General features: G+C 37.7%; 1 protein-coding gene across 1 annotated transcript in view; it reads left to right on the top strand.

The window, feature by feature from the left end:
- LOC123246062 (vomeronasal type-2 receptor 26-like) overlaps window positions 1–24,189 on the top strand; it is a 186,154-nt gene that overhangs the window by 143,188 nt on the left and 18,777 nt on the right. Inside the window, exons 3-4 of the mRNA XM_044675014.1 lie at window positions 18,334–19,140; window positions 23,107–23,334. Of these exons, the coding sequence (XP_044530949.1) occupies window positions 18,334–19,140; window positions 23,107–23,334 (1,035 nt within the window). The remainder of the gene's footprint in view (window positions 1–18,333; window positions 19,141–23,106; window positions 23,335–24,189) is intronic.

Genomic DNA, 24,189 nt, shown 5'->3' with positions numbered 1-24,189 from the left:
TATCTCAGAGTTGTTTTGATTTGCATTTCTCTAATTATTACAGATTTAGAGCACTTTTTCATGTGTTTATTGGTAGATTTGATTTCTTTATGTAAAAATTGCCTATTCATGGCCCTTGCCCATTTATCAATTGGGGAATGGCTTGATTTTTTATACAATTGATTTAACTCCTTGTATATTTGAGTAATTAGACCTCTGTCAGAGTTTTTTGTTATAAAGATTTTCCCTCAATTTGTTGTTTCCCTTCTGATTTTGACTATCTTGTTTTTGCTTGTACAAAAGCTTTTTAACTTGATATAATCAAAATTATTTATTTTACATTTTGTAATTTTCTCTAACTCTTGCTTGGTTTTAAAATCTTTCCTTTCCCAGAGATCTGACAGGTATACTATTCTGTGTTCACTTAACTTATTTATAATTTCCCTCTTTATATTCAAGTCATTTATCCATTCTGAAATGATCTTGGTGTAGGGTGTGAGATGTTGATCTAAACCTAATCTCTCCCATATTGTTTTCCAAATTTCCCAGCAGTTTTTGTCAAATAGTGGATTTTTGTACCAAAAGTTGGGCTCTTTGTGTTTATCATACACTGTCTTGCTGATGTCATTACCCCCAAGTCTATTCCACTGATCCTCCCTTCTATCTCTTAGCCAGTACCATATTGTTTTGATGACCGCTGCTTTATAGTATAGTTTAATATCTGGTACTCCTAGACCCCCTTCTTTCACATTTTTTTTCATTATTTCCCTTGATATTCTTGATCTTTTGTTATTCCAAATGAACTTTGTTATAGTTTTTTCAGTGAAAAAGTTTTTTGGTAGTTTGATAGGTATGGCGCTTAAATAGGTAAATTAATTTGGGTAGAATGGGTAATTTTTATTATGTTAGCTCGTCCTACCCATGAGCATTCAATGTTTTTCCAATTGTTTAGATCTAGTTTTAATTGTTTGGAAAGTGTTTTGTAGTTTTTTTCGTATAATTCCTGTGTTTGTTCCCCTGGAAGTATATAGTCAGTTTTGATGGGTAGGTGATCCTTGGTTATAGACCCAGTTCTATTTTCTTTCTGAATATCATATTCCAAGCTTTGAGGTCTTTTAGTGCGGAGGCTGCAAGATCCTCTGTGATCCTCATTGGTGCCCCTTGATATCTGAATTGACTCTTTCTGGCTTCTTGTAAAATTTTTTCTTTTACTTGGAAGCTTTTGAATTTGGCTATTATATTCCTGGGGGTTGTCCTTTCAGGGTCTAGAGTAGAGGGTGATTTATGGATCTTTTCAATGTCTATATTGCCCTCTTGTTGTAGAACTTCAGGGCAATTTTGCTGAATAATTTCTTTTAGTATGGAGTCCAAATTTCTATTAATTTCAGCTTTTCCAGGAAGACCAGTGATTCTCAAATTGCCTCTTGTAGACCTTTTTTTCTTGATCTGTCAATTTCTCATTGAGATATTTTATGTTTCCTTTTTTTGAAAACTTTCATGTTTTAAAAATTTCATGTTTATATTTTATCAGTCTTTTTACTTTGCTTTATTTGTTCTTGCTGTTTTGAGAAACCATTAGCTTCTAATTGCTCAATTCTATCCTTTAGGGACTGGTTTTCCTTTTCATTCTGATCATTTCTGGTGTTTATTTTGCTTATCAGTTCATTTGATTTCTGAGCCTCATTTTCCAATTTCAAAATTCTGCCTTTTAAACTATTATTTTCTTGCCAGATCTCTTCCATCTTTCTCATTATATCAGATTTGAACTCTTCAAGAGCTTGTGACCAGCTTTCATTTTTTTTGGGAAGTTATGAATCTGATTATTTGCTTGTTCTCCTCTGCTGTTTGCTCTGTTGTCTGGATTTTCTCTGTGTAAAAGTTGTTGAGTGTTAAAGATTTTTTCGTGTTGATCTTTCTCTTTTGGGGTTCTTGTGAATGGCTTACCATTGTGAGCCGAGTTCCTTCTCAGGTTTATCCTCACACCTAGGGTCTCTCTACACTCTTTAGGCTGCTGAGGTTTTAGATCTAGTTATTCTCAGGGTCAAGCCTCCTGGTGATGTCCTTGCTTGTTCCTCTCCCTGAAGCTTGTCTAACAGTCTCAGGGCTCTGCTTCCACAGTCATACACCCCTCTGCAGTGGTCCCCACCCAAGGTCCAAGCCTGAGCTCAAGGTCTTTGTTCAAAGTCTGCAAGTTCTTTAGCCTCTTGGGATCTTGAGTCTTGCTGCTCTATGGAGCAGGCCCTGGTGTTCCCAGGTGGCTGTCAAGGACTTAATGAATGTCCTAAAATTGCTCTAACTCTTATGCACTGGCTTTGGCTCTGTAGGTGGTTTTGGGGGGTTGTTCTGCTCACGTTTTAGTGACAGCTGTTTCACCTCTTTATAGAATGGAAATGCCCCAATTCCACATACCTTCAATGCTGCCCCCTGTTGTGGGGTCCCTTCATTTGTCTGGATTTATTTTTGTGTCTTCTTGAGGAGTCCTATATGTGTGGGTTAGGGGAGGTTAAGCAAATTGCTTCTACTCTACTGCCATCTTAACTTGGAAGTGCATGTCATTTTAGATGAGTCTCAGTGCACAATTTTCCAATCATGGTTTTTAGTTCATTAATCATTCTTTCAACTTGGCCTGACCTCTAGGGATGGTATGGTACATGATATTTAGGAGTTAACCCCAAACATGAATATATTTGAGATAAGATTGAATCTGTAAAATGAGTGCCTCTATCTGAATCAATGCATGCTGGGAGGCCAAAACGAAGAATAATTTCTTTTAAAAGCACTTTGTCAACAAAAGTCACTGTGGCTCAAGCAGTAGGAAATGCTTCAGGACACCTGGTCAGTTGATCTACTATGACCATGCAAAATTTATACTGTTCAGCTTTTGGCATTATAATAAAATTAATTTGGGGATGTTCAAAACGAGTGTAATCAAGAGGATGCCCATCCAAACTATGCCACAAAAGGTGTGCTGATTAAATGCTTGGCAGGTAGGGCAGGTCGTATACACTCTAGAGGCTATTGTAGTTATGCCAGGGACTATCCATACTCATTTAACAGAGTCCACAATGTCTCAGGTTCCAAAATGACCATTTTTATATATAGAATGGCAAATTTGGTGATATACATTTCTAGGGAGAATGGGTTTGCTGGCAAATGACACCCATACTCCATTTATTAATTTGGCCTTAAATTTTTGTTTCCATTTGTCCTCTTCCTTGTCATTATAAGAAAGGGATAGATCCAAATCATTAGTATTTGTCAATGATAAAATTAATTCAGACCCTTCTAAGGCTGCTAATTTTGCAGCAGTATCTACCTGATCATTTCCCCTGGAGAGAGGGTCAGTGCCACATGTGTGGGCAGAACAATGAACTATAGCTAGGGCTTCAAGGAGCTGGAGGGCAGAAAGAACTTCATTAATAATGTCTGCATTGGCTATGCATTTTCTGGCTGATGTCAAAAATCCCCTTTGAAGTCAAAGCATCCCCAATGCATTACATAAGCCGAATGTATATTTAGAATCTGTGTAAATTGTTGCCTTCTTATCTGTGGCAGTTATACAGGCATATTTAAGAGTCATGAGTTCCGCACCTTGAGCACTTATATTTGAGGGCAGCGAAGGTGACCACAGAGGGGCAAATTCTGTTACTACAGCAGTCCCTGTATAGCTTATGCCATTCTTCATAAAAGAAGACCCATATATAAATAATATGAGATCTGGATTGCTTAAAGGAGTACCCAATAAATTATTTTGAGTTTTTTTCAGCCATGGACATGAAAGATTCACAATTGTGCACAGGTTCTCCTGAAACTGGTAAATCAAGAAGCAAGGTTGCAGGATTTAGAACTGCACAATTTTTCAATGCAACGTTTTCATTAGTTAACAGGGTTACTTCATATCTTGTAATTCTCTGATTGGAAAATGCCTGTGTTTTATGTCATAGCAACAATGCTTCGACTTCATGTGGGCACATTATATTTAAAGGGCATCCTGATACTAAAGCAATAGATTTAGTCATTAGCAAGGCTGTGGCAGCTATACCTCTAAGACATGGTGGTGCTCCTGAAGATACTGGTTCCAGCTGGACTACTGGGCTGAATAATAAGCAGCTGGATGCTGAGCAGGTCCCAAAGATTGAGTCAAAACATCTGAAGCTACCCCTCTTCATTCATGTATGCATAAAGTGAATGGTTGATTGTAATTTGGGATGCCTAGAGCAGAGGAAGATAGAATTGCCTGTTTTAATTGTGAAAGAGCTTTCAGGTGTTCTGCTTCTAATTTTAGCAGTTCAGAGCCCGAATTTTTTGTTAATGCTATAAGGGGTTTAGTGATTTCCCCATAGCAAGTGTTAGAAGGAAAGTTAGAGTAGCATAGATGTATTTGAGTGACGGGCACAGCTTGCCGACAGCCTAAGAAGTCCGTGGGTCTAACACAATGAAGGAGTGACAGTTGCACTCCAGAGAAAAGGGAGACCTGTTTTACCCTGTCTGTGAAGCTTGCTTTTTCCAAGAGGATTATTTCTATCAAGACCTGTTTGCTGGGGATTGGCCAAGCAGTGGTGAGACATTTTCAATGGTGGACACTGAATGCCAATAAGCCTAGCTCAATCTCCAGTACTGGATTAACTGGCAGTTACCCTGAACAGCATTGAGGATCAGCTGAAGTCATCATCAATTGAAGACTTAGATACATGTGAGATCCCTGACTATAGCTGGACCTGTTATTCTAGTTGTTAGATTAATGATAGAGTAGATATTTCCTCTCCAACTTTGGGAGAATCCCATTAGTGATTTCAAAATAGAAATATCTGATCCCTTCCCTTACCTGTCCCCAATTTGTTATTAAACAGTTTAGATAGTACAATCCTGCCTCTGTAAGTTGTTTTCCAGATATTTGGTTGACACATTGGACCCACTGTGTTACTTTCCTTGGTTATTACTGGTTTTTATTCTGTTATTTGTTATCCCCAGCTAAGTGTTATTATTTTGGTTATTCAGTTATCCTTTCAGTTCCCTATAGTCACTTGGCACATCTAACTGACAGCCCTCTTGATAGAAGTACAGGGAGCAAATTCAAAGATTCCACAGGCAATTCCAGTGATATAGAGCCATCAGGAGAGCAAGTTATTGTGGCTCTAAGTTTGCATAAAAGATCTCTCCCCAGGAGATTTATGGGGGAGGTAGACATTAAAAGTAAAGAATGTTCCACTGCTAAAGGTACAATAGACATTATCCAAGGGGAAATCTTAGGAACATGTAGAGGTGGTCCTGATAATCTAGGCAGTGAGCCCAGGAAAACTCATAAGAGAGTTGGGTGGGGGAGGGGAGAGGGTAGCCTATGGCAGAAGAAACCCGGTTTCTTTACTTACTTAAAAGTTCTGAAGTCCCTTCATGTTTCCAAATAAGAAAGACTAAAAATGAATGATTACTCCAAGTATTTCAATTTTTAGTATTTAATAACAACAAAGTAAGACAGAAAAGGGATTCCTTCAGCAGAGTGAGAAGAGCAAAGGGCCAGAGACCCAGCAGTCTACCACTCTTGAGCCAAAGCCAAAGCCCCAAAAGCCCTCTCAGCATGAGTTTCACCAAATTTATAAACAAAACCCCACCAGGGCACAACACCAGTATGCAAGCCAAGGGAACCCTGGGAAGAGTAAAGAATGCTGGGAAATGAAGTCCTCAGGGTAGAAATTTGTAAAACATACATGTAACACCTTAAAAATTTCAAAGCACTACAAGCAGTATTTTATTTCATCTTTCCAACAACCCATGGAGGTAGAAGCTATTAGCATACCCATTTTACAGATGAAGTACTGGGGTAATTTGCCCAGGGTCATGCAGTTAGTAAATGTCTGAGGTCAGATTGCAACTTTGATCACCCTGACTCCAAATCCAGTGTTTTCACCTAAGTGCACAACCTAGCTGCCTTTAAAAGTAAGGAGCTCTTCAAAGTAGTGAGAAGATAAGATGACTGTGTTCAACTTCAAGAAAATCTCATTGAGCTGAGAGAACAGGTCAAAAGAGTAAATGAGTTCTGTTAGGGACAAGTGTAAATGAAGACATCAAAAAACCCCAGCCATTTTCATCTGATAGTGGACTCTATCATAAATGAATGTTACTATTTCCGGACTATTTGTTTGAAGTCAGTTATCCCCCACCAGAATAAGGTTGGAAAACAAAAATAGTACTGGAGAAGCTACTAGACTTTGTTGTGATCCTTCCTTTTTTACTATACTATCATAATATTCTAAGATTGACTGCCTGGGGCATTTGTGAAAAGGATGGTACAGTTTCATGGAGGAATGATCTGTAAAATCTATTTTTACTATTTTCTTATAGTAAAAAATGCCAAAAACATTGCTGCAATCTAATTTTACCTGTTGACTCACTATTAAGGAAGACTGATGATTCATTATTTTAGAGGGGGATCAGACCCTCACATTACCTGTAAAAACATATAATAGTGCACTGCATTCTGAGAATTCAATCATCAAATCTGAGTATGAGTTCAGTAAGTAAGTTGTACAGTGAATACAGTTGGGGCTAGAGTCAGGAAGATCTGAATTCCAATATGGTCTCAGATGCTTACTCTCTGTATGATCTTAGGAAGTCACTTATGCATGCTTTGGTTACCTCTTCTGTAGAAAGGGATTACTAATATCAAATTTTTATCATGATTAATATTGGAAAGGTAGAACCAGGCATGCATGTAATAGGTTATATACATAGACTGCAGAGCATTTTTTCCATTGGAAAAAAATTAATATTGAGAAATAACTTGACTTAAGACTTAAAAATTACAAAGTTTTATAAATTGGCACAGTGGAACTGAACTTGATCAACTAGATGGCACAATGACATTATATTTAATTATACCTTGAGACATATATCACATCCTCTCTAGTCAAAAGAACTGATCAGAGCTATTTTGTCTGTTTGCTGTGTCTAAGAAGAAGAAGATTCCTAAAAGCATCAAACAATGATATACTTCTTGTTCTCTACAGATATGAAGCACTGTATGAAGTGTCCTGAAGACAAGTATCCAAATAAGGGGAGAGATCACTGCCTCCCCAAAGCCATTACCTTTCTGGCCATAAAAGAACCTCTGGGAATGACTCTAACCATTTTGGCCCTTATATTCTCTGTGCTGACAGTTCTGATTCTTGGGGTGTTTGTGAAATTCAAAAACACCCCCATAGTCAAAGCCAATAACTGGGCCCTCAGCTACACTCTCCTCATCTCCCTCACTTTGTGTTTTCTCTGCTCCTTGCTCTTCATTGGCCGTCCCACTGCAGCCACCTGCCTCTTCAGACAAACAACTTTTGGGCTTGTCTTCACTGTGGCTGTTTCTTCCATTTTAGCAAAAACCATTCTGGTAGTTCTGGCCTTCAAGGTTACAGCACCAGGGAGCAGGAGCAAGATATGGCTTCAACCGAGAGTTTCCAACTGTGTTGTACTCCTTTGTTCTGGGATTCAAGTGATTCTATGTGGCATCTGGCTGGGAATCTCACCCCCCTTCCCAGACACAGATACATGTTCCCAACCCAATCAGATCATCATTGAATGTAATGAGGGCTCTGTCCTTGGTTTCTACTGTGTCTTGGGCTACATTGGCTTCTTAGCCTTGGGGAGCTTCACGGTGGCTTTCCTGGCCAGGAGCCTGCCTGACACCTTCAATGAAGCCAAGTTCATCACCTTCAGCATGCTTGTATTTTGCAGTGTGTGGGTCTCCTTCCTGCCCACTTACCAGAGCACCAAGGGCAAGGCGATGGTGGTGGTGGAGATCTTCTCCATCCTGGCCTCCAGTGCTGGCTTACTAGGCTGCATCTTTATTCCCAAGTGTTGGGTGATCTTACTGAGGCCATATGGGAACACTCAAGAATGTATAAGAAATGTCAGAGTGCAAGAGAGGAAGCATCATGTATGAGAAATTGAGGGATTAGGAGAGCATGTGCTTAAATTTGAGTATTGTATGAACCAATCTTGTGACTCAATTCTCTAGCTAACTTACTTCCATTTTTATTCAGTTCTGTGCCTAGTCTAATGTATGTCCTGTGAGAAAAGTTTATTCAGTTGTGATAATTGGGAGAATATCTTATTGCATTGTTTGAATATGGCCTTGTGTGCCTGGGAAACTGGAAGACCTCTACCTGCTCTGTAGAAACTCTTAACCAAGAACTTAGGTTGTGTTGCCAAGAAATGTTAGATCCTAAGATTGGTGGAAGGAGAATTAGAGAAAACTTGTAAATCTCAAGCAATCTATATGTCTTATCTGAAAACTAGTCCCATGTCAATCAGTTATTGTTTTTACTTTCCTTATGGCCCATAGGGACATAAAGCAATAGCAAACCTTGAGGAAATGTTGAGAAGACAGGAATCATTAACACTTGCAACATGGTCTCCTCTGGCTATTTGACAAAGTCTATGGACAGTCTCTGAATACTGTTTATAAATGTATAATATAAAACAATGTGGAAGCACATAAAAAACTCCAGGATTTTCTCCTTAGCATGGGATTTCTTCAATTTGGCTATAATATTCCTGGAAGTTGTCATTTGGGGATTCAGTGCAGGAGGTGATCTGTGGACTCTTTCAATTTCTCTTTTAATTTAGGATTCAAAGAATATCAAAGCAGTTTTCTTTTACAATTTTTTGGTCTTAACTGGATCTATCTTCAAAGTCAATTGCTTTTCAGTCAGATATTTCATATTTTCTTCTAAGTTCAAAATTCTTTTGATTTTGATTCATGAAGTCATTAGCTTCTATATGCCCAATTCCACTCTACAAGGAATGACTTTCTTCCATCACCTTTTGATTATCCTTTTCCATTTGCTCCATTTTACTTTCCCTGAATTAGATTTTCATGGTTCTTTTGCCACTTGACCAATTTTTGCTTCTTCAGGTCCAATTTTCTTTTTGCATTACTTTCAATTCCTTTCCCCATTTTCCTTCCATTTCTCTTATTTGATTTTTGGATTTCTTTTTGAACTCTTCTAGCACCTGAGACCAATTCCCATTATTATTTCAAGTTTTGTATGTGGAGGCTTTTGTATCCTATCTCTATCTCAGTCTGAGCCTTGTTGTTCTTTGCCTCCTTAGACATTTTCTTTGGATAGATGTTTCTTTTGATGTCTCCTCATTTTCCCAGACTTTTTTTCACTTTGTCTTCTATTTCTGTTTTCTGATAGTGGGGGCATTGTCTTAAACTTCAGTTTTTCCTTACTGCAACCCTCAGCTGTAGTTCCAGGTTTCTACAACTTTCATTTCATTCAAGGTGGTACCATGGCCTGTGGGCTGTGCACACTGAAAGTTGCTGATTTAGTTATCTCTAGAAACTGCTGATGATTTGCAGGTCTCAGAGAACTGTGAGGTACTTTGCCCTGGGGCTAAAGCCTTTAACACAGGCTTGAACTGTCCAAGTGACTTTGGAACTTCATTGCAGCATTGTGCCAGGCCTTTGTATTAAAAGGTTTTGGCATAGGAGGCACTAACAATGGAGACTTCAGAAAGATCCCAGAGACTGGATTTTTTCTTGTGCCCAGGTTCAGAACTTAAGGCAGTAGTTGGGGGGTAGATTGCCAGCACTTCCCTGATCAGCTCCCTCATTGTTGGATCCCTATGTAAAGGAATGCAGTACATTAAATAAGCCTGAGTGACTTGGGTATAAACCTTGGACAGCTTGCCCTGGAAACTTGAGGTTTGTGTATCATATCCCTGGAGACTCTAACAGAAGAGGCACCATCTTGAGTTTGTATTCATGTATCTCATGGATACCCATGGTTATCTGTTGTCACATAAACATTGCTTGTAACTATGTGGATGGGTATGTTTGGAGTAACCTCTCAGTATGATTGGTTGGTAAATGTAGTAACAACTCATTTTCCTATAAGAATCATGCCCACCCTCAATAAAGTTGACATTGATGCCATGAGTTATCTGTGTCAGTGATCCTTTTGATTCTCCTGACTTTCTAATGATTCTCACCACCTCCTTATCCCAAGGAGGACTTCTCTGGACCCTCATAGGACCCAAGATCCCTGCAGGGTATTGCTGGCCAACCTCCTGTTCATATCTCTCCTCTGTGTGTAGTTTTACTTCCATTTCTCCACTTATCCCTCAAAATATACCCTTGCAGTCTAATTTTCAAGTTGTTTTTCTCTTGAGAGCCCCCTCACTCTTACCCATGTTCAGTGTGTGACTAGTAATTTAAAAAGCATATTTTAAGGTTCCTTTGACGTTCTAAGGGCAGGTCCACCTTTTGTTTCTGTATGATGAATTCTTGGCTTCACCTCTCCTCTTAATAATTATTATTAAGAATATCCTTTCTAAAGAACAGACCTAGCTCAAAAGGGAAGGGGTTGCCTTGGCAGGTAGAGGGTTCTCTTCATTGCCCATCTTCAAAGAAAAGTTGCCTGGGTATAAACATAGCATTTGCCCTCCTGAGATCTTCAATGAAGCTAAGTTCATCACCTTCAGCATGCTGGTGTTCTGCAGTGTGTGGGTCTCCTTCTTGCCCACATACCAGAGCACCAAGGGCAAAGCCATGGTGGTTGTGGAGATCTTCTCCATCCTGGCCTCCAGTGCTGGTTTACTGGGCTGCATCTTTATTCCCAAGTGTTGTGTGATCTTGCTGAGGCCAAGTAATGGAAGAGTAAGAAGCATTTAACTTGAGAAACTGAAAGGATTAACAAATGGATAATTGTGGAAATCCATGAAACCACACTGACTCAGTCTGATGACTCAGTTCTGGAACTAGCACACTTCTCTTGGTATTGAATTATAAGGCTAGTCAAAATTTTTTTTCTATGAGAAATTGTTAAATTTTGGAAACTCAGAAAAACTGTATAAACATTTTTTGAAAGTAGCCCTCTTTCAATGGGAAAGTGGACCACCAATACGTCCTCTATAGAGAATCATTAACATATCTTAAACAGAAATACAGTCAGATACTGAAACAGATATAAGGAATTTTCCCATAATTAGATATCTCAAGCAGCCTATATGTTTTATTTTAAAACTGGACACATACTGATCAATTAATTATTGTTTTTATGTTTATATGATTATATACAGACCCTTGGGAGGAGTAAAACACCCTCTTTTCTGACTTTTTGAAATTGGACCTTTTCATTCTTCCTCTTCCAATGTAGAAAATTTTCTTATCTTCCACTCAATTAAAAATCAGATTATTTATACTGTATTTTTAAAAATTAATTGGTCTTATGTGATTATTTTTTAATATATAAAAGTATATAGCCCCTTGTAGTTAAAGTCCAGTTAAAAGATGATGGATAGGACCTTGTCCTGCTCTTTTAAGTCAGTGATATTCTTTGCATAATAAATGGATAAGCTCACAAAATCAAACTGTTGTTTCCTCATTTATTCACTCTTTTGTTCCCTATGTCTGAAACACTGAATCAAAATTCTTTCACAAGTCGGAAGTGGTGCTTAAGAAATGAAATGTATCATATCAGGATATCTATGTTTCATGTACTTGAGAACACTTGAATCCTACCTACCTGCACACACCTCACTGTAACTTTACCCGATTTTCTCTAATTTTCTCTACCTTAATGATAAGGCCCTATTGCATCCCGTTATCTGAAGATTTTTAAAATGCCCCTTTTTATCTTTTTGCCTTTTGTGCTCCATATTTAATGTTCACATGAATATCACTAATATACTCCATTTCTTTAATCCATCATTGATAAGATTGTCAACACTCCAGTTTGGATGGTTGAATCCATCAATTGTTCCTTCAATAAATTTTTTTTTCTTGTTTTTCAGGCATTTCAGTCATGTCTGACTCATCTTGGTCCTTATTAGGCTTTTCATTTCCTTTTTTAAAAGTAATTTTATGGAGATGGAAATTGAGTTAAACATGGTTAATGGAATGGTGGGCAGGGCTGCCCTTTTCAAGGGATGGAGTAAAATTATATTACATGACATCTCTCCTTCTGGAATCAAGTATGCTAATGTCTTCTGCACAAGCTTATAGCACATTTAATTGCGTCTACTCTGAGTTTGAGGCCTTATGTGAAAGCACAAAGGTCAAAAGAAAATTAGAGACCAAACTCCTAAATGAATATTGATGTAGAAATTTGAAATAAAATTCTAGGATCAAGATTATAGCAATATATCACAAGGATCATTCATCATGAGTCGGTGGGTTTTGAACCAGGGTTTCAGGGTTGGTTTAACATTAGGAAAAGCATCACCATAATTTATCATATTAATAACAAAAATCAACAAAAATCCTATGGATATTTCAATAGATGCGGGAAAAGTTTTTGACAAAATTAAGCACCAGTTCCTATAAAGAGCCCACAGGGTGCTGGAATAAATAGAACATTCTTCAAAATAATAAATTGCCACCTATTTAAAACCATGAGGATAAAGTAGAAGCCTTCCTAGTGAGATCAGGGCTGAAGCAAAGATATCCATTATCATCACTCTCATCCAATAGTGTGGTAGAAACACTAGCTATAGCAATAAGAGAAGAAGAAATGAAGGAATCAGAACAGGCAATGAGAAAATAAAATCAGTCTTCCCAGATGATATGTGATATACATACAGAATCAAACAAAAAGTTATAAAAACAATTAAAAACTTTATTAAAGTTGTAGGATAAAAAAATTAAACCATATCAATTATCAGAATACTTCTATATTCACTTTAAAATCCAACATCAAGATATAGAAGGAGAAATTCAATTGAAAATTACTGTAGACAATATCAAAAAAAGAGAGTCTACTGCCAAGACAATCCCAGAAAGTATTTGATCTGTGACCACAAAATTCTCTTGATACTGTATATTAATTGGTAATTATTTATTGGTAAGGCTTAGAGGGAGAGAGAGAGAGACAAAAAAAAAATCACACGATCACCTAAATGGACCTAATTAAAAATGGATTCCATGCTTTTCTGGCTCATTCCCCAAGGAGCTGCATTGGCTCAAGCAGCTGACCACAACATAAACCAGTGTGTGCCAACCATTAAATGCTCCAGAAAAGGGAGAGGGAGCTATTGGATGAAAAAAGCCCAGGGTTTGAAATCTGCCTCAGACACTTCCCAGTTCTGTGATCTTTGGTAAATCCCATCACCTCTTTGAGCTTCTTTCTTCCCCTGCCCAGGAAAGGGAGATAATAAAAACAGGGCTTTGTGCATCTCAGATGAAGACATACAGGTAAAGTGCTTTATAACCTCTAAAAATACTGTCTATTCTTACAATCAGTCACTTTGGGTCCTTAGTTTCCTCTTCTGAAAAAAGGTAGTGTTGGAATATATTACCTATAAGATTGCTTCCAGCTCTTGCCTTTAGATTGTTCTTGTTTTGGGATCCACAACTGATCTAAAAATCAGTGGGGCATCCAGAAAGTGCTACAACAGTCTGAAGGGTTAGTTTAACATGAAGACATTCATCTGAGGTGTGTTAAAAGATAAATTGAAGACCCTGAAAGATGGTTGTAACAGGTGGTAAGGTTTTAATGTGACCTGACCTAACAGGATGCCTCCGTTCTGAGACAGAGGTCAAAATGGATGTTTCTTTGACCTGATTTGAGGACAGTTAAATGGTGAATCAAGAAGTCCTGCAAGGATGTGACCAAGAATGTTTCCTTTAGGTGCAAATGCAAAATCCCCAGTTTGGCATTCAATGTCCTTCATAGCCTGACTCTCTCCTACCTGTGCCACTTTATTATACTTTATTCCCCTCCGTGGATTCATTAATTCAGTAACAATGAGTTCCTGGCTCTTCCTTACACTCAATACTGTATTTCTTGACTCAAGTTATTTTCATGGGGGATGAGCTGTCACCCATACTTAGAATCGCCCACTTTCATCTTGATGTTCTGACAGTTCCACTTTCCTTTATGCCCTAGATAAAAATCCCACCTTCTACAAAAGTCTTTCCCTAGTCTGTAATCATTAAATCTACTATTTACTACTTCTTGATAAGCTCCAATTTATCAGGTTTATCCTGCATATATCTTCCTTGTACATGTTTGTTTTGTTATCAAAAATGTGAGGTGATCTTGGAATATTTAGGTTAAAGGAAGGAATGAAGGTGATTGAGGTAGTAGGAGAGGAATGGAAGGGATGGGTAAGTTTAGGGAGGAATGGACAAGGTGGTATTTGGATGGTAAGTGTACAGGTGAAGTATTCAGGAGAGGCAGCTAACACAGACTAGACACTCAGGCTAGAGACAGAGTATACTGGGGGGTAATAGGCTGAACCCTTCCAGGCAGGAAAGGTACTTCTATAGACACAAGGAATAAGGCCAGACAGAAATGGTTTAAATCTGCCTTGAGGGCTTTCTTGTCAGTTTCTCAAGTCATCGAAGGAGGAGTATCAAGGCTCCTCCCTGTCAGTGAAACAGAAGGGATTCTGTAGGAAGTGTAGGGCAACTACTTCCTCCCAAGATGGATGCCTCCAGTTCCCTCAGGAAATAAAGAGGATAATTCCTTCTCCTTGAACCCTTGCCTAATTCTTCAGCACAATGATTCACCAGAGGGTTTGATTAAGTAATAAGGGGATTTATTAATGTTCAAAATTAGTCAGAGGGAGAGAAGAGTTTGGGGTTTCTGACAGCTGCTAGGGAGAAACTCAAGATGGGGGAGGGTCACAGGAATGGGTTAGATTGAGAGAGAACTTGCTCTCTCAGCCAGGGAAGATTTGGCTGCTTTTAAAGTATAGGGTATAATAAATCAATAAAGCAAGGGATGGTTTGATTCAAGGATGTCCTACTTCCCTATAGGGAAACTAACCCACAAAGTCTATTCACTAAAAACCCAAAAGCCACCCTTCCTCCCAGAGCCTACAGGAAAACAAGAAAGGTAACAGGAGAATAGAATGGAGAAGGTCATGGAGAGGTCCAGAGAAAATTAGCTAAGTTCAAATTTTCCAGAGAAAAGGCATAGGCCAAAGCAAAGCTGAAAGCTAAAGGCAAAGCTCCAGTTGGTCCTTCTGCTCTCCTCAAGACTCAGGAACCAACTGACTGTTTGTCAGGATTCTAAGGTTTAACTACCAGAAGTTTTCAGTTAACTTTTGCAAGGGCAAAAGCCTTTATTGCATCTTTGCATTACAGTTTGCATGATAGCTCCCCCATTAGTCTGTGGCTTCCTTTAGAGCAGGGTCCAACTTTAAATCTTTGTAATCCCTTTTCTTACTAGCAAAGTGTTTGTAACTAGTTGGTCCTTAATAAACATCCTAACTTACTTTTTCAGTTAGTTGGTGGATGGGGTGAGTTAATGGTAAGATGCTGGTTTTGGAATCAAAGAGACAAAACATATAGCATACTGATGATGATCAAATCACTTATCTGCTCTCATCCTCTGCCTCAAGTTGATGGGGATCTCCTCAGTTTCTAATTTCTTGCGTACACACAGAGTTGGTGTACTTTTTTTCCTTATAAGTACTTTTTTGTTTCTAAAAATCTCTTTGGGATATAGAGCTAACCTCACTACTTCCCTATCCCCAAACTCCTCAAAATCCATACTTCTCTTTTTCTCTTGAGGTCAGTCATTTACTCCTCCCTCTCACTCATGGTCATAACCTCATAGTCAATTTGTCAACCTTTTCTCTTTTAAGCACTCTATATACAGTAAGTGAACAAGTCTCATCACTTCCACATATATACCTAATCAAAGGTTATGCACAGTTTTATACCACTTTGGACATAGTTTCAAAATAGTTTTCAGAAGGGTAGGATCAGTTGGCAACTCCATCAACAAGCATCAGTGTCCTTATTTTTCCACATTCTCTCCAACATTTCCCATATTTCTCTTCTGTCACATTAGCTAATCTGAGAATTATGAAGTAATACCTAACAAGTGGTTTAATCAGTGGTAATTTAGAGGATTTTTGTATGACTATGAATAGCTTTCATTTCTTTTTTTCTGAAAACTACTGTAATGTAGAAAATGTCAGGATGGAATTCCTGCAAGATACAGGCTAAAGCCTCAACCATAATTCCAGTTTATATCTTTTGACCATTTATCAGTTGGGGAATTATTTATGATCCTGGGCAAAATCTATCTTCTCAGAGCAGTATTGGCCATTGCAAAACTATACCCTATCTTCTTGTTCTTTGTCTTGTCACAACTCTATATGTCTACTCTTTAACCCAACAATACCACCCTTAGGTCAGTATAAGGGAAAAGAAACTACTTGCACAAAAATATTTATGATATCTTTTTTTTATTTGTGGCAAATAGCTGTAGATAGAAGGGATGCAGATTAATCTGGGAATGACTAAATAAGTTTTGTTATATTTGTGTAATCAAATAGTATTTCACGATAAGAAATCACAATGAAGAAGATCACAAAAATCCTGTGATGTTTGAAATTTTCCTTTTGATATATTTAATTATTTTGTTTGTTTTCCTAATACTGAGCCAATCCTCCATTGCTGGTATAAATTCCCTCTGTTACAGAGTATGATCTCCTGATATATTGCAGTAATCTCCTTGCTAATATTTTATTTAAACTATTTGTATCCAATACATGCAGGAAAAACCCTCTGACAAAATTTAACAACCATTCCTATTGAAAACACTAGAAAATATGGGAATAAAGGGCCTTTCCTCAAAATAATTGACAGTATTCATTTAAAAACATCAGCAAGTATCATCTGTAATGGGGATAATTTAGATGTCTTCCAATATGTTGAGGAGTAATGCAGAGATGCCCATCATCATCACTATGATTCAATATTATACTAGAAATGCTAGCAGTAGCCATTAGAGAAGAAAAAGAAATTGAAGTGATCAAAGTAGGCAATGAGGAAACTCAACTATCACTCTTTGTAGATGGCATGTTGGTATATCTAGAGAATCTGAGAAAATCCACTAGCTAGGAGAAATAATCAATGATTTTAGCAAACTTGCAGGGTAAAAAATAAACCCCAATAACTGATCAGCTTTTTTATGTTTCCAACAAAACCTAGCGGCAAGAGTTAGAAAGAGAAATTCTATTTAACATAACTCTAGACAAGATAAAATACCTGGGAATCTACTTGCCAAGACAAATTCAGGATTTATATGAATATAACAAAACACTCTTCACAGAAATAAAACTGATTCTAAACAATTATTTATTTCAAAATATTGATTGCCTCCATAAAAAGAACTAGTATAAATGATTTTCTATCCGTCGGTCTTTTTTCTTTTTTTTAAAAAGGTTTTTTACGTTCATGCAAAATAGTATTTTCTTCTTTCAAAGGATATGCCCAATTAAGTAACTTCTGAGGCATATTTCCAAATTGCTTTCCACAACAGCTAAAGGATCACCAATGATATGTCAAATTCCCATAGCTCCTCTAACTTTTGTGATTTTCTTTGATTATTAACTTTTCCAATCCTATAAACATGAAGTAGTCCCTCATAGTTGCTTTCATTTACATTTCCCTGTGTTCCTAGTTCTAATGATTCTTACCAATACCTTCCATTGAAAACTGCCCATTTATTTCTTTAACTATTTTTCTGTTTGGTTATAAGTATTCTTCCTGGTAAATCTATTTCTCAGATATCTTAAAAATGTAGCTTTTATCCAAGAAAATTATTCAAACATATTCCCACCAATTACTTATTTCTCTTCTAATTTTATCTGACCTGCCATAGTTTTTGCAAAAACTTTATAGTTTTATGTTTTCAGAATTGTCCATTTATCTGCTGTGCCCCTCAATCCTCTGATTGATCATGAGTTGTTTTATGATCCACTAATATGAAAGGTATTTTTTTATTTATTTGTCAAATGTCTTTTTTATGTCATCCTTTATGTTTATGCTATGCACCTTCTTGCAGGTTATCTTGGCATGATATAAGATTTTGACCTATAACTTGATTCTGCAGGACTGCTTTCCAGTTTTCCTTGCAGTTTTAATGAATAGTAAGTTCTCATCCCTAGTAGCTGAAGTGTTTAGAGTTATCAAACTTTAGGGTACTGTGATTGTTTACTTCTACATGTTTTATAGCTATTCTTTTCCATTAACTAATTTGTATTTCTTATATAATATCAACTTATTTCAATGATTACTACTTATTAGTAATATATGAGATGTTACTACTAGGTCCTTCCTAATACTTGTCAGAATTTCCACTGAGATTATTGGTATTTTTTTCATCCAGTTCAATTTAATTTTTGTTTTGTTAATATGTGAAGGAAAGTTTGTATTTGACAGTAATGCTGAATAAGTAAATCAGTTTAAATATCCTTGAAATTTAAGTGGTTAATTCTTAAATCCACCACCTTTCTTTTAATACAACATAATTTACTGATAATGTATACTTTCCTGAAATTGTTCAATAATATGAAAGGTGCTGATATGAAAATGCCCCATGTTTCTTTCCCATCCAGATCAGCTATGGACCTTTTGATTCCATCCTGAGTGACAAGGACCAGTTCCCTTCACTCTACCAAATGGCCCAAAGGGACTCTTCCCTGCACCATGGTATGGTCAGGTTAATGGTACATTTTGAATGGACATGGGTAGGTCTGGTGACCACAGATGATATGAGAGGTGAGGAATTCCTCTGGAACTTAAGAGGGGACATGATTAAGCATGACATCTGTCTGGCTTATACCGAGAAGCTCCCAGTGAGTGAGAGAAGACACACAGAATCTCAGGATATGTTCATGCCACGTATTATGCAATCCTCAGTTAGAGTCATCATCATTCATGGTGACACAGAATCACTCATGATCCTCAGGTATTCACAGCCTCTTGCTTATTTCCTCCTATGGAAGGTCTGGATCACCACTTCTCATTGGGACATCACCATGAGACCCCAGTGGAATGATGGCTACAGTTTCCATGGAGCACTTTCATTTTCCCAGATGACAAAAGAGATACGTGGTTTCAAGTCCTTTCTCAGGACAGTGAACCCTGCCAAATACCCAGAGGACCCTTTATTGAAGGACTTCTGGTGCTCAGCATTCAAAGGCCTGAAAAAACTGGAAAATGAGGAGCCAAATGAATGTTCACTCAATGCTTCCTTGGAGATGCTTCCTCTTCATTTCTTTGATATGGGAATGTCTGGTCTGAGTTATACCATCTACAATGCTGTGCATGCTGTGGCCAGAGCCCTGCATGAAATCCTTCTGGTGACATCAGAGAGAGAATCTATAAGAAATGAAGAAATCTGGGTGCCTCAGCCATGGCAGGTAACATTAAGTGACTTATCTGTACTAGCTATTGTGCTAGGTAGAGCATATACATCAGTGCATCAAGGACTAATTATTTCTTCAATGTGGAAATTTCCTTCCCGAATTCATCTTGCTCATTTCTACACAATATAGTCTTTTAGTTTCCTAAGAAACTATAAGTAAATCAAAAAAATATTTGTTAATGGCTAAATATGTGTCTAGCAGTATGCTAGGTACTGGGTTACAAATAAAAAAAGTGAAATGACACAAACATGGCAATGGAAGGAGAGAAAGCACTAATAGTTTTAAGGGGGAAGTAATCACCAAAGGTGATCTGGAGAAGGAAGTTCTGGAACTGTAACATGAAAACAGGGATTCTGTGTTGAAGTGTTAAGGGTTTGGATTTCATGTTTTGGGGAGAGTAAGGCAAGTCCTTCTCTCATATTAAATGTTTTAATGTCAAACATTTTATTTATATCTGCAATAAAGTGCAAGTAAAAACAAAGAAAAATCTCAGTTTTTCCTCCTCCCTCTTGAGTATTCTACTTTGCAGATATATGTTCATGACATTTACTTGCAGTTCTTAAAAACAAATTCTACAACTTTCTAAGTTTAAAAAATTATTTTGTAGTTTACAACTTATTTTATTATGGTCTCAGCATTTTAATTATGGGTTTAACTAAAAATATATTTTTATTTGGTCCTATAAAATGAGTAATGAGATTTTGAGCCCTGCTTCCAGGAAAGTACCTTTTTATAAGGAGAAATATGACTTACACGACAGCTTAGCATTAGGGAAAGGATTTATATTTACTGTATTGCTGAAGTAAATACACAACTGCTTAGAAACTGGATTGAAGAAAAATATGTTATTTATATTTAATAGCTTGCATTTTGTAATACGGAATAAGTAAAGGTAGATAAGTGTAAAATTTAGAAAAGTATATTTGAAAATGCAAGCTTGAGTTGAACATTCTAAGGGCTTTTGGAATGTGGCAGAAAGGGCACAGAGCTTTTGAACTCTGGGACAATTAGGAGGTTTGCTGCTGGTAGAAGAGTGTGTGCCCTGATTTCACTGAAGAAACCCCACTTGAGGGCCTACAAAATAAGTCTGGATCAGCAGCTTTGGAGGGTGGAACTCCAGGTCTGTGATAGCCTATTGGAATGATCCAGTGGAGTTAGTGGACTGCACTAACATCCTGAACCCTGGGACAGCAGAGAACATCATTGAAGCAAGTACTGAAATCCCCAAACCCTGTCAAGCTTGTATTTAGTCTAGTCTAGTCTAGTGTAAGTTTTATCTTCTCTGCCCTGATTTCCTTAACCACTTAAACCCTTGTATCTTCCCTCCTATAGGGATTAAGAGTAGTTTGCCCCATTCCCACTTGCCCTACCTTATTTTATTATTAAAATCCTTTTATATTGCTTTTTACTGTCCCATTATAACCCCAAAGGGCTCACAAATATTTAATTAGGTTGCCTGGATAAGTTCAGTGTTTAACTGTCATATCAAGTATTCCACACTCCCCCATTCCCCTATTTCAATTTTCAAAAGGCATTGTCAAGTACTAACTGATGTATACCTCCCCTTGCCTGAAGTAGCAGGAGAGCCCTTGGCTAACCCAGGACATCTGGGGGAACTAATTTTTCTGAGGACCTGGAGGACTTAGGGTATAAAACAGGTTAACCCATGGTGGAAAGGACCCTATTAATTTAGTCCAAGCACTTCCATTGCTGTTAAGGTTACAGGGCAGGCTGGCTGGACTCATCTTTCCCATGTTGAATCTTTTCTACCAACAGGGATATCCCCAGTACCAGACTTATGCACCTGTAGAGATCTTAAGTAGCTCTTTGGAAGACCACTAGATGATCCATGAAGACAATCCTTGGCTATTTCTTCTCTAGTTTCAAAACCTTGAAACCTCAGATGATGGCTCAAGAAAGCTGTTTGCCTATTCAGCCTCCTCATCTACTGGATATTGCTTAGTCCTTCTTCCACTCATAGAGCCCTTCAAAACTCACTGAATCTCAGTCAGGGACAGCTCTAGACTCTTTGTCAACCTAAGGTAGTTATGGAAGATAAGACCTTTATCCCTCATGACCCCAAAATGAATTTTGGGTTCAAATTGTTTGAAGGGAGAATGATAAGAGAGGCAGGTCCCCCTGGTATGGGCAGTGCTTGTGGGCTGTGGTGAGTATAATTTTTCCTGATTAGGGAGAATGCCCACTGACCAATTAACCCAACAGCTATATGTAACATGCCTTCTCACTTAAGGAAAGGAACACATTCCTGCCCCTGAAAAGAAGGGCACACTACTTACAGTAGAAGAGCTTACCCTTTTGTCTTGCCCCCCCAAAGCCACAATAAAGTCCTGTCTTATTCCCTATTGAAAAGGTCTGAAGTTGAATTTTTCAAGAATGACATAGAACAACACATTGTCCTTATTAGAGATTTTTAGTATCTGGAAGACTCACCTCATATCAAGACTGAGGTAGACACTTCCAACTCAGAAGGGCCCAGGAAAGACATGTTATGGAGAACATAAATTGGCCTAAGGGAAGGAAGTAAGGTTTCTTGCCTTGGAATTGCAGAGAGAGGAGGTGGCTAAGAGAACACCTGTGCATGTTGTTGTACTACTGGCTGGGGGAGGTAGCTAGGAGAATGCCTGTAGAGGTGGTCTGGCTTGGGACTGTCTAGGAGGGCTCAGTCTTGCTTTGGGCACTCTATGGGAGATCTAGTATGCCCGAGGTCTGGTTTTGAGCTGGCATTACTGGTTTGGGGAAGAGGATGCCAAGAGAATGACTGGCCACACAAGGTTGGTGTCTTTTTTCCTTAGGCCTGCTTTTTATGATTTCCTAAATAATTATAAATTAAGATAAAGAATCCAGAGAATTTAAATCATAGCAGGTAATATAGTCTGGGTTTTACTCATCATTTCTTATGGAACAGTCATATTTCATCACAATCTTGTGCCTCAATCTAGTTGGTCATTCCTAATTTGATGGGCATCCTCTTGCTGTCCAGTTCTTTGCCACCACAAAAAGAGATGCTATAAAAATTTTGGAATATCTAGATTCCTTTTCTTTTCCCTAATCTCCTTGGGAAGCAGTCCCAGTAATAGTAACATACAGAGTTTTATAACTCATGGAGAGCAATTCCAAATTACTACTAGGGAAAAGTATGAAAAGAATTGCTAGATCAGAGAATTTTATTTCTTAATATTTTCACTCAAATTAAAAGGAAGTTTTAAATTTCTAAATAGATTCTAAAATGAATCATCTCAAATTTGTGAAAGGCTATGCAATGGAGATGAAAAATAGACTAAAGATTCTCTGTCCTCAAGGTGCTAAAAATCTATTGGGAAAAAGTAAGTACATGTGTATATTTATTCAAAATAAATAAAAAAGGAAAATAAGACAATGCATAATCTAAATACTCAGGTCTAAATGGCTGAATGAGTGCATTCTATTGGGAAATAGTCAAGGCAAAGACAGGGTGGAAAGAGATATCATATACAGTTCAAAACATAGCAAAAAAGAGAGACTAGCTGTGAAGAAAATAAGATTATATATAATGGGCATTCTTTCCTTAAATGTTATTTCAATATGATGTCTCTTGAATACATTCCAAATTATTAAAATGAGGCTAGGCCAGACTTAGGTCTGAGAATTATGTGACTTCTTTGCAATTCAGAATGATGTTGTGAGCACTACATTCAGGGATGAAAGGAACCTCTAACTCAGATTTGAATTAACATCTTTTTAGCCAACATTGAACTGAAAACATTATACTATTCCATAGAATACAGTCTACTGTCTAGATTATTTCTTACAGAAACCTAGATATTTATTACTCACACCAAAAAAGAGCAATAACTTTGGGCCATGAGGACTGGGATCTCCTATAAAGGCCATATATTTTTCTTTCATAAGAAACCTGACTTTGGGCACTAGGCAGTGACTGATATTTCTCTTCCCTTTCAGCTCCATAATTTTCTGAAGAAAATGCACTTCAACAATAGTGCTGGTGACCGAGTATTTTTGAATGATATGGAAAATTCTGGGGCTCATTATAACATTTTGGAGTACTTGTTCATTCTCAATGACACTGAAACTCTTGCGAAAGTGGGACAGTTTATGCCAAATTCTCGAAACGGTCAGGATTTCACCATTTGTAATGAGGCCATAGTGTGGGGCAGGAATGAGCCAAAGGTCAGAAATAATTTCCGGTTTATTTCAGGGCTTTTGATCATGGAAATACATCATATTTATTAGATCATCTACACAATGAACTTTTGAAGGTTAAAATCCTGCACAAATATTAGCTATTCTTATAAATTCCTACGTAGCCAAATCATCATCTACTCCCTCTTTCCCCTTTCTTCCCAGGATAACAATGATTAAGTAGTCAAATAACTCAATTTATTTTATAAAATTCACTGCATTTCTGAATATTCAAAAACAATTTGGTTTCTCAAATTGTATTTACCAAATTACGGCTGGATTTATTATTTTTTTATTTTTTTCCCCAAACATTTATTAATATTCATTTTTAACATGGTTACATGATTCATGCTCCTCCTTTCCCCTTCACCCCCCACATTCCCCCCACACATGGCCAACACACATTTCCACTATTTTTGTCGTGTGTCCTTGATCAAGACCAATTTCCAAATTGTTGGTAGTTGCATTGGTGTGGTAGTTTCGAGTCCACACCCTCAATCATGTCCACCCTGACCCATGCATTCAAGCAGTTGTTTTTCTTATACGTTTCCTCTCCTGCAGTCCTTCCTCTGAATGTGGGTAGCGTCATTACCATAAATCCCTCAGATTTGTCCTGGGTCACTGTATTGCTGCTGGTACAGAGGTCCATTACATTCAATTTTACCATAGTATATCAGTCTCTGTGTACAGAGTTCTTCTGGCTCTGCTCCTTTCGCTCTGCATCTGTTCCCGGTGGTCTCTCCAGTTTTCCTGGAACTCCTCCAGTTTATTATTCTTTTTAGCACATTAGTATTCCATCACCCGCATATACCACAGTTTGTTCAGCCATTCCCCAATTGAAGG

Source organism: Gracilinanus agilis, chromosome 1 (genome assembly GCF_016433145.1).
Source record: "Gracilinanus agilis isolate LMUSP501 chromosome 1, AgileGrace, whole genome shotgun sequence".
Lineage (NCBI taxonomy): Eukaryota > Metazoa > Chordata > Mammalia > Didelphimorphia > Didelphidae > Gracilinanus > Gracilinanus agilis.
Note: the sequence above shows the minus strand (reverse complement) of the source record. Positions and strands in the feature narration are given on the sequence as shown.